Here is a 13,471-nt window from a genome sequence, read left to right on the forward strand (position 1 = left end):
GGGCTTTTACTGCTGTGATAAAGCACCATGACTAAAGCAAGTTGGGGAGGAAAGGGTATATTCAGCTTATGCTTCCACAAGTCAGGGCAGGAACTCAACAAGACAGGAACCTAGAGGCAGGAACTAGTACAACAGCCATGGAGGGGGTTGCTGCTCAACCTGCTTCTCTATGGAAACGAGGACCACCAGCCTAGGGATGGAACCACCCACAGTGGGCTGAGTCCACCTCCATACATCACTAATTAAGAAAACTCCCTACAAGCTTGCCCACAGCTGGACTTTGTAGAGGCATTTCCTCAGTTGAGCCTCTCTCCTCCAATGACACTAGCTTGTATCAAGTTGACATAAAACTAGCCAATACACTTAGTAAAATGACCTTTTATTACGTAAATCCTCATATAGATATAAATGAATCAAACAGTGCACTCAAGACCCAAAGACTGATGGAATTAAAAAATACACAACCCAACTGTGTGTTATGCCTGAGACAGAATTAGCTTCAAAGCACCGACGTCTTGAAAGTGAAAGCAGACTTTAATAAGACACGCAAACGGAAAACAGTGTTGACAAGAAACATCTCACCAGGCGGACTTTATCACTAAAACGGATACACACGGAGTGTGAGTGTGTACCTGCTTTGATAGAAGGGCCAAATCATCTGGAATTCATAAACATTGTAAGTGCCTATGCAGCTAGTAACTGAGCTGTAATGTATATAAAGCAAAACCAAACAGAATCGAAGGAAGAAATAAACAATTTAGCAGTAACAGATGAATTCAATACCCCACTTTCAATGATGGGACCAACTACCCAGAGATCAAAAGTTAAGAGAAGAACATGACTAGCCAGAACCAGAGGACACCGATGGAATGTTTTGTCCAACAATAACAGATACACATTTTTCTCAAGGCCATGTGGATATTCTCCAAACAGACCATAGTCCTAGATTATAAAACAAGCTTCAGTACATTTAAAAGGATTAAAGTAATGCAGAATGTATTTTCTGGTCACAGTGGATTGAAATTAGGAACCAGAGGTTCACTAGAAAGTGAAAGTTAGAGAAGATTCCTGAAGAGCCACTGGGTAAAAGAAGAAATCACAAGGGGAATTGTGGCTTCTTGTAAGCATTTCCTCCCTTGAGGAACCAGTGGGGTCTGCAGGGTCCCAGTGAAGCTGTGAGCAGGAAGAAGGCCTTCTCTGAGGATGGGCAATTCAGTAGGACAATTCTCTCAGAGGGTGCTCAAGGAAACAGCTCTCTTAGATGATCTTCAGAGAAACAGCTGGTGCGCATACACTTTATTTGTGGTGGACGAGGGCTATAAACAAACCTTGGAGAATGGGAAGGAGGTGTCAGGTTGAACATAAATCATTGGCTGATGCTTAATGTACTGGGAATGCCTCATTTGCATGGTAAACCATTTCAAGAATCCCAGGTGCTTGCTGGGAAGGTTCTTATTGGGCAAGAGGAAACTGAACTTGTAAGTTTGCCAAGGACTGCATAACCTTCCTCAGGTAGAGGGTGTAGGGGTCAGGCTCCTCAGATAAGGTCAGGCAGAGAAGAGGAAGCCTTGCTGGAAAAGGGGGTCCTCCACTTTGTGCCATATCTAGATATGGTAGACTGTACCTTAAATAGTAGGGTTTCCCCACAGGAAATGATAAAAATTAATCCTACTGTGAGCCAAATGAAAACAAAACAAGATCAAATCTCACAGGACAAGGCCAAAGCAGTATTTAGAGGGGAAATCATAACTGTAAACATTTGTTATCTATTTTTTAAAAAGACAAATATTGAATCCATGACCAACCTACCTTTTGGCTTTATGATATTAGAAAAAAGAAAGCAAATAAACTTGGTATAAACAGAAGCAAAGAAATAATAAACATTGGAGCAGAGACAAAAGTCATTGAGAACAGCAAAAATAGGCATCGATAGAATGAAAAGTTCTCTTGGAGAATATTAAAGGTCAGCAAACTTTAACCATATCTATCTAGAGTGAAGAAGAGATGAGGTAGTGGTACAGGCCTATGATTATGAAGCTCCGGAGACTGAAGCAAGAGATTTGAGAGTTCAAGGCCAGCCTGGGGCACATTAGGAAGACCCCCATCTCAACAAAGGAAAACCAAAATGGAGCTAAGACTGAAAAGACTAAATATAAGAGAAAGACAGTTTAAAAGTTTAACATTTATTGTGCACACGTGTATGGTTATATGTGTGTGCTTAGGCAGGTGTGTGTGTGTGTGTGCATGTATGCATGTGCACGTATGATGCCTTCTGTATTCTTGGTTTACATGTTTGGAGAACCATCATCTTCATATTACTTGAGCTTGTCAAACCTTTTGATCACTTCATTCTTAGCACTAGACTTGTTAACTCTCATTTAATAATAACTTTGAACTTTGGACTTTTAATATTGTTGAGACTGCTGTAGACTATGGGGACTTTTGAAGTTGGACTAAATGTATTTTCGAATTATACTATGTTTAGGTATGACCCCCGTAGACTCATGTGTTTGGATAAGCCTATGGGGGCCAGGGAGTGGAGTGTATATGCTTGGCCCAGGGAGCGGCACTATTAGGAGGTGTGACCTTGTTGGATTAGGTGTGTCACTGTGGGCCCTCACACTAGATACCTGAAAGTCAGTCTTCCACTAGCAGCCTACAGATGAAGATGTAGAACTCTTAGCTCTGCCTGTATCATGCCTGCCTGGATGCTGCTGTGCTCCCACCTTGATGATGATGGATTGAACCTCTGAATCTGTAAGCCACCCTAGTTAAATGTTGTCCTTTGTAAAACTTAGATTGGTCATGGTGTTAGTTCACAGCAGTAAAACCCTAACTAAGACACAAGGTTTGGATTCTCAGCACGCAGATAAAAACAAGTGTACAGTGTACACCTAGAATTCCATTACTGAGGAGGCAGAGATGGGGCAGAGACAGGGGCACCCTGGGACTTGCTGGTCAGAGCCAGTCTTTGAGCTCCAGGTTCAGTGAGAGATTGTCTCAACCCGTGTTGAGACATATACATATATGCATGCTACTTAAACTCATGTTTAAACTCAACTCTGTTGAGTGTCTACTCTTACTGACCTTAGGGACTGGAGTTTGACCTGTGTGTTGTAAAATGAAATCAACTCTTTTCTCTCCCCAAGTTGACTTTGTCACGGTCATTATCACAGCAATAGAAGCCCATACTAAAACCCTGGGCTTGCCTTCAGTTTTCAATTGTTTTTAGATTGATAAAAGGTACATTAGCTAGATTTGTTTTCTTCTTATTGAGGCAAGGATCTATTGTGGTATTGTAATGTAGCATTGGCCTGGAACTCACTATATAGACCAGGCCAGTCTCAAACTCCCAGAGATCCTCCTACCTCTGCCTCGAAAGAGTTGATAAAGGTATGTGCCACCACATCTGGCTCTTGGTTTATTGATTTTGTGTGATATTCTAAAGAGCAAAGAAAAATTCCTAAATATAAATATGCAAGTTTTGTTTACTTCTTGAATGAGAAAACTTTAAAAACAAATTGATTTAAAAGAAAGATTTGGTTTTTGTTTGTTTTGTTTTTGTGAGACCAGGTCTCTCTACATAGCCTTGGCTGTTCTAGAACATAGTGATATGTAGACCAGGCTGGCCTCAAGATCATAGAGATCCACCTGTTTCTGCCTTCTGAGTCCTGGGATTAAAGGTCTGCATCAACACATCTGCCTTATAGAAACATTTTTATTTGACTAAATTATGTTTTAAACAATATGCTTTTGCATTTGTTTTATTTATTTTTCCAGCAAAGTCCACAGAAGAAGGAAAGAACTAGACTCATAGTACTGCTTTTGAAAGAGAACATTTGCAGAGCTGGAAGTGTAGCTCAGTAGTAGAGGGCGGGCCTAGCAAGCACAGAGTACGCAGTATCTGTGATCGCACACTGGGGAGTGGCAAATAGGAGGATCAGAAGTTTATGGTCATCCTCAGCTACACAACAAGCTCTAGACTAACCTGGGGTACATGAGATGTCTTGTTGAAGGAAAGAAGAAAAAAATGCTTTCAATAGAACTATTTTTTTTCCCAACTCATAAGACTCCTTTGTTACACTACATGTGAAAGGATAGTGTATTTCCAATATTAACTCCTGACAGGAAGCTTCAGTGTCTAGTGTCTGTCAGCCTGGTTTTGAAGTGATTTATAGCACTTCAGTTTCTACAGACTTTGCACTCACTCATTAGCCTTGCTTAGCACTTCTATCCAGCATACCCAGCTCCTGGGACTTAAGGGCCAGATGACGGTGGCAGCAGCAGTCTTGTGATACGATCAATACTTTCTCAGGCTTTTGTAGTGAACCACACAACCATAGTTTAAGAAGACCGGGCTCTTCCCTACCCTAACTTCAGCTCATTTAAACCAGCTGGCATCCTATCCAGTCAGTCCTATCTCCCGTGGGTTTTTGGTTTGGTTTTTGAGACAGTGGCTTGCCTTGTAGACCTGGTTAGCCTCGAACTTGTAATCCTCCTGCCTTTGCCTCCCAAGTGCCACTATGCCTAGTTCATTTTACATTGTTTAAAAAATGTGTGTGTGTGTGTGTGTGTGTATGTGTGTGCACTTGGGCATACATACATCCACACATACACACCACACAAAAGAATAACACTTCTTGATACTTGTCAATCATATGAAATTCTAAGTTCGGTGCCCATAAATAAAGTTTTATTGGAAAGCGGCCATTCTCATTTGTTTATGTTTTTACATGACACCAGCAGAGTTGAGCGTTTGCAACAGAGACCATATGGCTCACCAAGGGTATATTTACTATATGGCCCTTTCCAGAAACAGTTTGTCCAAGCCTCAACAAGACTACAGCCAAAGTTGTGCTTTTAAAATATGTGCCTGCGACTCGCTTGTTTTTGTGACTTTTATTTTTACTTTTTTTTTTGTAGTAAAAGAGACTTTACCACTTTATTTGTGCCTCTTGCTTAACAACTATTGCCTTGAAAGTTTAAATAGGGACTCATAATCTGGGTCCTATGGCTCAAATGTTTCAATATCTTCTCTTAAATGTTCTACTTTTGTGTGTGTGTGTGTCCAGTCTTTTAACATGGTCTGCAACTTTCGATCTCTGATTTCCTACCCCATGTTCCGAGTTTCCTTAATAAATCGGAAGTAGCCTTCATCTTTGCTTCCATTTTGCATTTCCCCTTCATTGCACTGGCTGCAATTACAATTCTTTGTTTTGTTTTCATTCTCCTTGCTTGGGTTATACACCTTGTGGACAAAGGCCGTGTCTGTCTCCTTCACTGTCTTATAGTCAGTGACAAAGCATAGTGTTAGAACATAGCTGGTGACATCCGTCTCCACCTGCCAGCCCCTACATATCCATCAGAGTCAGGATATCAACTGTGTCTCCTTGCTTTCTACAGCATGCCAGTTTGGTTAATAAGTTATATGTGACATGTATCAGATACTCAATAAATACATTCTAAGTGTCTCAATTTATCAAAGTCATAAGGATTTGGCATTGAATATGAAGTATCCCTAATTAATAAAACATTGTAATTATTTTTTTCAAAGAAAAAACCAATATGGAAAAAAAAAGACAAATTTTGTTTCAGAAGCATTAAGGGGTCATATTAATTTCTATATGTGTTTAATTTGTTTCTAGTTTCTTGTTGTTTAGCTTTGAGGTTGCATTTTAATTCCAACATGGAGCTTCCCTTTGCTTTCTCCAGGCCCTCCCGTATCACCCTCCCCACTCTCCTTCCTTGATGGCTTCATTATTCATCAACTGTCATTGCATGCATATACGTACTTGTATATACATACATAGTCCCATATTAAACCTGTTGAGTCCCTATAGTATCACTTGCATATACGTTTTCAGGGTTGACAGTTTCGTCACTGGACAACCAGTGTGTTCTTCCCTGCAGAGGACAAGCTCTCAGTCTCAGCTTTACTCGGATGCCTGGAGTTCTCTGTAGCACTGAGGCCTCTGGGCTCTCCCCTACTGGTTTGGCATGCTCATCGGTGTTATGTGGGTTTAGCTCACGTTTGGGCAGACATTTTAGTGAGGCTTTGCTGGTATAGCTTACGGTGTTACTAGGAGACACCCATCGCAAGGCAAATTCTCTGATCCTCTGGCTCTTCCTATCTATCTGCTGCTTCTCCTGCAGTGTTCCTTTAGCCTCAGGTGTGGAGTGTTTTGTAGACGTAGCCACTGAGCCTGGACTCCACCACTCTGCATTTTGTGTGGTTGTGGTTTTCTGTAGCAGTCTCCACCCATTGCAAAGTGTTCTTGATGAGGAGTGAGGATTATACTTACAGTTTCAGAGGCTTAGTCCATCATCGTCATGGCGGGGAGCATGGCGGTACATGATGGCACAGACAGGCATAGCCCCGGAGCTCAGAACTTCGCATCCTGATCTACAGGCAGCAGGGAGGGAGCTTAACTCATTTTCGGCTTTCTAATTATTGTATGTCAAAAATAATGAAGTATAAGGAAACTATAGTTTCTAAATAGTAGAGTTAATAAGACAGGTGCATCTGTATGTATGAACACACACATATGACTATCAGTAATAACAAGGGTTAAAAATCAAAAGTGTTCTTGTTAAAGCTCAGTGGAACTTTATTCTTATGTTATTTTGCCAGTGGATTTAGGACTGCTATTGTATAGGAAGAAGTCACAGATAATTAAGCTTGCTTTGGTACTATCTTTCTCAGTGGGTGTGGGCTCCAGGAAGCCAATCCTCCTTAGAATTTGAGTGCTGAGTTGGAGACATGTCCCAGTGGGTAATGTGCTTTGCTACTGCAAATTTGAGGACCTGAGCTTGGATCCTCAGAGCTCACTAAAGGACACAGAACTGTGTATCTAGGACACAGAGGCACAAGTCTGTAATCCCACCGTGCCTGTCACGAGATAGGAGATGGAGACAGGAGGATCCTGAGAGCTTGCAGGCCAAATGGCCTGGCATATGGTGCAGGAAACAAGAGACCCTGCCTCAAAGAGAGGAAGGCAAGGCCTCACACCTGAGGTTGTCTTCTGACCTCTGCACACATGCAGCGACATACATACACTCACACCCACATCCAGACCCTCCCCGCACCTAAATGCATCCCCCACACGTACATTCATACATGCATGCGTACACCCGTACACACACACACATAGCCACACACACACATGAATGCACCCCCACACATGCATGCACACACATATACACACACAGAAACACACACACACATAATGCACTCTCTGTGTATCATGCATGCACACATGCACACACACACCTGAATACACACACACTTGTTCATTCAGATCACACATACAAAAAAGGTAAAACATGCATTCTGAAAATGAAGTTTCAGGTCCAATACCTCACAGAGCAGAAACCTCCACTCATGTAAAAGTCTAAGGCTTAGCCAGCATGGCTTTCAGCCTTATTCTCAATGGTCAAAGGTAGTGTGTGTTCTTCCGAGTGGGCGTAAGGTGTTGAGGAGACCTGTTTAAATGTCCACAGGTATACTCTCCTTGAGTTCTGATTCGTCACTCTGGATTCTGTTTTGAGGCCCAATAACTAGAATGGTGGTAGGGAGAGTCTAATTTGTCAGTGTGTTGGGAAAGGAGAGAGTTTAAGACAACTGACGGAATGCATTACTGTGTGTATATAAAGAAAGAACGGCATGTTAGCTAGAGGCTTCTTTATACAAAGGCCAAGAACACAGGGTTGAGAAGAAGGGCTCACAGGCGGACTTTGATCAGGACAGACATATAAGGAGGTGAGGCAGAGATGAACTATCATCAAGTTGTTTCTGAAAGCCAGCTCCCTTTGCTCAGTCACGCTTGTCATCAAGATTCTGATGGCTGCCTGACTCCACCGGAGTGGCTTTCTAATCTCTAGGAAATGGGTCCCTGTGATATGAGAGGGCATTTCCAGCTGAATGGGCATCCGCAGTGTGTGATCCTGTCTCACTGAGCTCAGCCTGCCTGAACCCAAGCCCAGGACAGCGGCAGAGCTGAGGCTGCTCTGCAGAGCTACCTAGGGTTACTTTTCTGGTGGTAGCCTAAATCTAACAAATGCAGAATTTAAATCTGTCTTATGAAAAAGACACCAACATTACCGTTTTAATTATATTTGCTACATGATAGTCTGCAGGACAAAGATACGCATTCCTAAATTTTCATTGTTATTATTATCATCATCGTCCTTTTGGTTGACAGAACTGCTCCACTTATCTTCAGCCCAGCTATCCAAGCCAGAACCATGGTCAAATCCTTGTTCCTTCTATCTTCTTTGCCAATCGTGTCTCCTGCTGCCTAGTCACTCACCTAGATGGCTCTCTCTAACACTCATCTATCCTGAGGTTGTTGAGTGGCGTTTTAAAGGTGACATTTGGGAGCACAGCTGTAACATCGTTTCTTTCCCGCATGAACCCACGAGGTTACAATTCCAGCACACACACCTCATCTTAGTGACCAGAGTGCCAGGTGACCTCACTCTCTGGATGCTGGCATTAGCCATACATTGCTGGCCACATGGTCACCTTGCTTAACCTTTCAGTGTTTGGCACCTTTGTCTTCTTCCTCCGTGAATAACCTGGATTTTCCCCTTAACTCTGTTCTTTCCCTGAACCTTTTTTGACATCCGTTTCTCTTCTACTTATGCATTGCATCCTGGGCTTTCTTCAGGGTTCAACTTTTGTGGGTTTTGGGAGTTGGGGTGGGGATTCTATCCTCCCCTTTAAGAAAACTAAATTTTGCTATCTATCTACCAGTGAGTTTGTTTTTTCCCCAATGATTTTTGTAGTTAGTGAAAGAGGTACATGAACACCAATTGCAGATAAACGTTCCCACAGTTATTTGGTCAGCAGAGGAAGTATGTATGTGTACTTACAGTTACAACCAATGAAAACCTAGTACAATACAACAAAGTTTCGTAGTAGAAGCCGACCTCCAGTGTGCCTCTTTCCCAGGAGGGAGTGGAGTCCTTATTTATTTATTTATTATTTATTTATAGATAGGGTCCTTTTATTATGCAGCTCTAACTGTCCCCGTGTCACTATGTAGACTATGAGATCCACCTGCCTCTGCCTCTTGAATGCTGGGATCAAAGGTGTGTGCTACCCACACTAGGTTGACAGGAGGGTGTGGGATTCTTCAGTGTCACTCTGGTAAAGCCATCAGACGTTAGTATTCTCAAAACCTGGTCTTGGTAGTTCATCAAGCAACTTTTGACCTGTCTGTACACTTTAGTAAGTTAACAGAGAGAACTGTTAGAAATTAGGGCAAGTTTTGATTTCTCATTTAAAACATTTCTCTTTGGGAAAAATTAGAATTGGTAGATGAGATTCTGTGTCCTATTTGTTATAGTCCAGGACTTTGCCAGGAAATTGTTCTGAATGCACTAAAGCCAGAGATATTCTCAAGGGAAAGAGTCATCGAGCAGTCAAGACGTCACCTTAAACTTTGCAGTGACGAAAGATATGCTGAATGCCTTACCTGAAGAGCTGGCTCTTCTGGCTAACTCCCCAACATTCCTTTTAGGGTACTCAGGATAGGATCTATGCTAGTCGTGAAGGCAGGAGTCTGATGAGGAGACTGGTCAGTGCTGATATGGAATAAGAACAGGTATTAATGACTCGCTAGAGTTGAATCGAAAACCATGGTCATGGGGAAGTTCCGTTTTAACATAGGTAATTTTCACGTGGGGTTAAAATAATATTGCAGTAGATATTTTACATTAATTGAGTACACGTAAGATCTTTTCATTTGCATCCTGTCGCTAATCGGTGTGTACAGGAGAAGAAATTAGGAACTGTCCCTTTAATAAAACATTGTTTACCTAGCCTCTTCCAGTGGGCGTGGCTTAGGAACCTGTGGAGTGAGGTGTGACTTCAGCTCTGCAGTCTGACCCGCCCCCTGGAAGAAGGGCTGGTGCTCAGAATCAGGAAGAGACAACTGAAGCTTCACACTGCACTAGAACTTGGCTTTTACGTGGCAAAGAGCCTCATAGAAGAGTAGGAAATTGAAGTAGCCAGTTTGCTTAGCTGTCATCAAAGTTTTGAAGCTCTACTGTGGGTAAAGACTTCATAGAGTACTTAGAATACTAAGCTTTCTGGGCCAGAAATTGATCTGCTGACTTTTGACTCCTATCTGATTACTGCTTAGTCCACCTTTATTTTGTTCAAGTATCTGCAGGCTGAACCCAGAGCCGCTTCGCGCCTTTGCAGGTAGGTGGTCGGCTTTCATATAATATTTAGGTCGGTTTTGTTTTTGTTTTTGTTTTTAAGGCTCAGCTGCTAACTACTGAAAAAGTTGCGACTATCAGCTGGCGTGTTTGAACAGTGTGATTGTAAATAGTCACGTTTTTTGAGACAGCTGGACAACCTTGCAGAAATAGTCACTTTTAACAAATTAGCAAATCTACCACACCGTGAATGAAATGAGTTTTGTTTTGTTTTCCATTAACCAATTATGTATTTACATTTAACTAATGGATGAAAATGTATGTTGAAATTATCTTGCTAATTAACTTAAATAGCATTTTGTTCTCAGGTTTTGCTCACCAGTTGCGTGTCTTTTACCGTTAGGAAGCTGAGTGTTCATCACCAAGTCATTTGTTTGCTTTAGTTTTTATCTTCAGAAACGTCTATTATTTCAAACTGTTTTTGTGAAAGGTTAATAATCTAAGACGCATTGTGCTGAAAAATTGTCTTCTTTTGGTAAAGCTAACTAACCATCCTTTTGTGATACGAAAACAGTTCCAAAGATGTCCTCTCTGGAAGATTTCGTTAATTCAAAGTATGAAGTATTGCTATGAAAACAGAATCCACACGGAATCTCTGGGGTAGAAGGCGAGTCCCTTTAGGACCAAGGACAGGAGTTTCCTTAACTGTCACTAATGGGCCTTTACATTTTTCTTCTCTGGGTATTCTACTTGAGAAGACGTCATCCACTAGAAAGACAGTTCTAGTAAAGAGAGAGCATTACAGAATTTGTTTTCTAGATGTGTGATTTTCAGTTGGAATTCTCCAACCTGAGATTTCCATTCCATGTTGATATAATCAGCTCGAAGCAAAGAGGCTTGTTTTTCTTAGCTCAGTTCCTTTATCTGTAGGTATTTGGATATTTTTGACATTTTGAAATGTGGATAATGACATCTGAATTGTCATCAACTGGTCTTGTGGTCTGGTCATCTGGGCTTGGCAAACTGGGATACAGCTGCCACAAGTACAGGCGTTTTCCTTTTAAGCTCCCTGGTTCCATGAAATGTAACCAGAGTCATCTAGTAAAACAAGGACACACAGCAGCTCCTGGGAGGAGGGAAGAGGAGGAGGGAAGAGGAGGAGGGAAGAGGAGGAGGGAAGAGGAGGAGGAGGTGTTGTAGAGAATACCGGGGCTGAATTCAGGGTCTTTATACATTTGACCCCATTACGCATTTGTACATTATACTTCCTAACTTTAAAACATTTCTCTAATTGGACTAAAAGATGACTTACTTGCTGGCTTCCTAATTAACATGACTTCCATCCTTCTATTCCCTCTCTATGGCTTGGTTGCCTTCTCTCCATCTCTTGTAGTTTTTCTTCCCCACATCCGTCTTTCCTCCAGCTTACCCAGAAGCCCGTCTCCACTGTGGAGCCTTATCTGGTCACCCTGGCTCTCAATAATATTAACTCCTTTTATGATTCCCTATCCCACTGACTCTCCCAGCCCATTAGCACATGATCCTGTGCATCTTATTTAAGAGCGCCCTTTATTCTTCAGATGTAAGTACTTAATATAGGGATTGTTTTTACACTCTTAGGTTCTCAATAGAGAGCTGTGGAATGGATGAAAGATCTGTTGACAGTTGCTTCAAGTACCACGCTGTCTGTCTCTTGTCTTGCTCAATCATATAATTAATTCTAATGCTCCTAGAAACCAGTCTGTCACTAAAATATGATGTTATTTTTCCAAATAGTTTACAGCTTGCTTTATTTGATTAAGGTTTTTTAAGTGGGTCAATATTTGTGTGTGTGTGTGTGTGTGTGTGTGTGTGTGTGTGTGTGTGTGTGTGTGAGATGCCCATGGAATCCTGAAGGGTGTGTCAGATCCTTTGGAGTTTCAGGTGTTTGTGACTTGTCTCACGTGGGAACTAGGATGTGGTCTCTGGTCCTTTGATGGAGCTGCAAGCACTCTTAACCACGAATTCATTTCTCTGCTGTATTTGATTTTACCACTAATATGCTATCTATAAAGAAAGCAAGCTGGACCTTATTAAAAGTAAATTAGCATTCTGAAGTTTGTTTTCTTGCATTTATATTTTAGGAAAATGTAGTTTAGAGCTCATTGGTGTACAAAGTTCTAAAAATGCTTAAAATATTCAGAAACAATAGTGAATTAAAAATATTGGTTCTGAGTTGACATTTAGAATGACTCTGAATTGTGATCATAGGTTGTATGGATCAGTAATTACCAGAAATGATAAGTAACTTACTTTTATAGAAAAAAAACACTTTAAACATCTTTACTGAAGTGTACTTATGCACAGTAGCTACTTTATTATACACTTTGAAAACCCACTATTTTCTAAGTGAGATGCGCCTTTTAGTTTCAACTACTTTGAAGAATAGCTCTAGTCCGAGATCAGCCTGGAGAACATGGTTAAACCATATCTCAGATGAGAAACGATTTATCTGTTTATCTATAATAAGTCCTTATTTACTTATTTATTTTTACATTTTTGCCTACATGTAGGTTTGAGCACCAGTCGTGTGCCTAAGATGGCCAGAAGATCCCCTGGAACTGGAGTCATAGATGGCTGTGAGCCACTGTGCAGGTGCTGGAAATCAAACCCAAGGCCCTGGAGAAGAGCAGCCAGTGCTCTTATCCATGGAACTTCCTCTTGTATCGTCTCTTATCAAATGGTCAAACTTAACCTTTCTTTTTCAGTGCTGGGGATTGAACTCAGAGCCTTATGGATGATATGCAGTTCTCAACCACTAACCTATGTGCCCAGCCCTCATTAACCCATTTTTTTTTTCTTTTTATAGAAAATAGAAACTAGGGAGACAAATAGGCCAGGATCGATCAGAGCCACACCTTGACTGCTCAGGCCACAGCTCCTTTGACTTTGGTCTTTGTGCTTTGAATCACTGTTACGTTATCTGTTGCATTTACCAATAGTCATGCAATGTTTCTGTCCTCTTAGAGCCTGACCAGACAGGAGTTCTGGCAACTGCTCCAGCAGAACTATGGCACGGAGCTGGGCTTAAACGCTGAAGAAATGGAACACTTGTTGTCAGTTGAAGAAAATGTGCAGCCAAGGTACAGTGAGGCAATGTAGCATGTCAAGGGGTATGGTGAACCATCACGTGTGGGTCATCTCCATTCTGAATTTCTAGAAACTCATCATTTGGTGCGGTTTGCCCTTTTATTGGTAGAGTGCAATTTGGCGAGAAGAGACTCATTTGCTAAGTTGGTAAACACATGTGGGACATGAAGAAGTG

General features: G+C 41.5%; 1 protein-coding gene across 2 annotated transcripts in view; it reads left to right on the top strand.

Moving 5' to 3' along the window:
- Gramd1c (GRAM domain containing 1C) overlaps nucleotides 1–13,471 on the top strand; it is a 74,333-nt gene that overhangs the window by 29,927 nt on the left and 30,935 nt on the right. The window contains exons 1-2 of one of the 2 annotated variants that reach the window (XM_028752430.1): nucleotides 9,984–10,210; nucleotides 13,174–13,289. In XM_028752430.1, the coding sequence (XP_028608263.1) occupies nucleotides 13,249–13,289 (41 nt within the window). In that variant the 5' untranslated portion in view covers nucleotides 9,984–10,210; nucleotides 13,174–13,248. Of the gene's footprint in view, nucleotides 1–9,983; nucleotides 10,211–13,173; nucleotides 13,290–13,471 lie in introns of those variants that run through there. The other variant, XM_028752429.1, reaches the window with a different exon arrangement.

Source organism: Grammomys surdaster, unplaced genomic scaffold (genome assembly GCF_004785775.1).
Source record: "Grammomys surdaster isolate TR1022 unplaced genomic scaffold, NIH_TR_1.0 125901, whole genome shotgun sequence".
NCBI lineage: Eukaryota > Metazoa > Chordata > Mammalia > Rodentia > Muridae > Grammomys > Grammomys surdaster.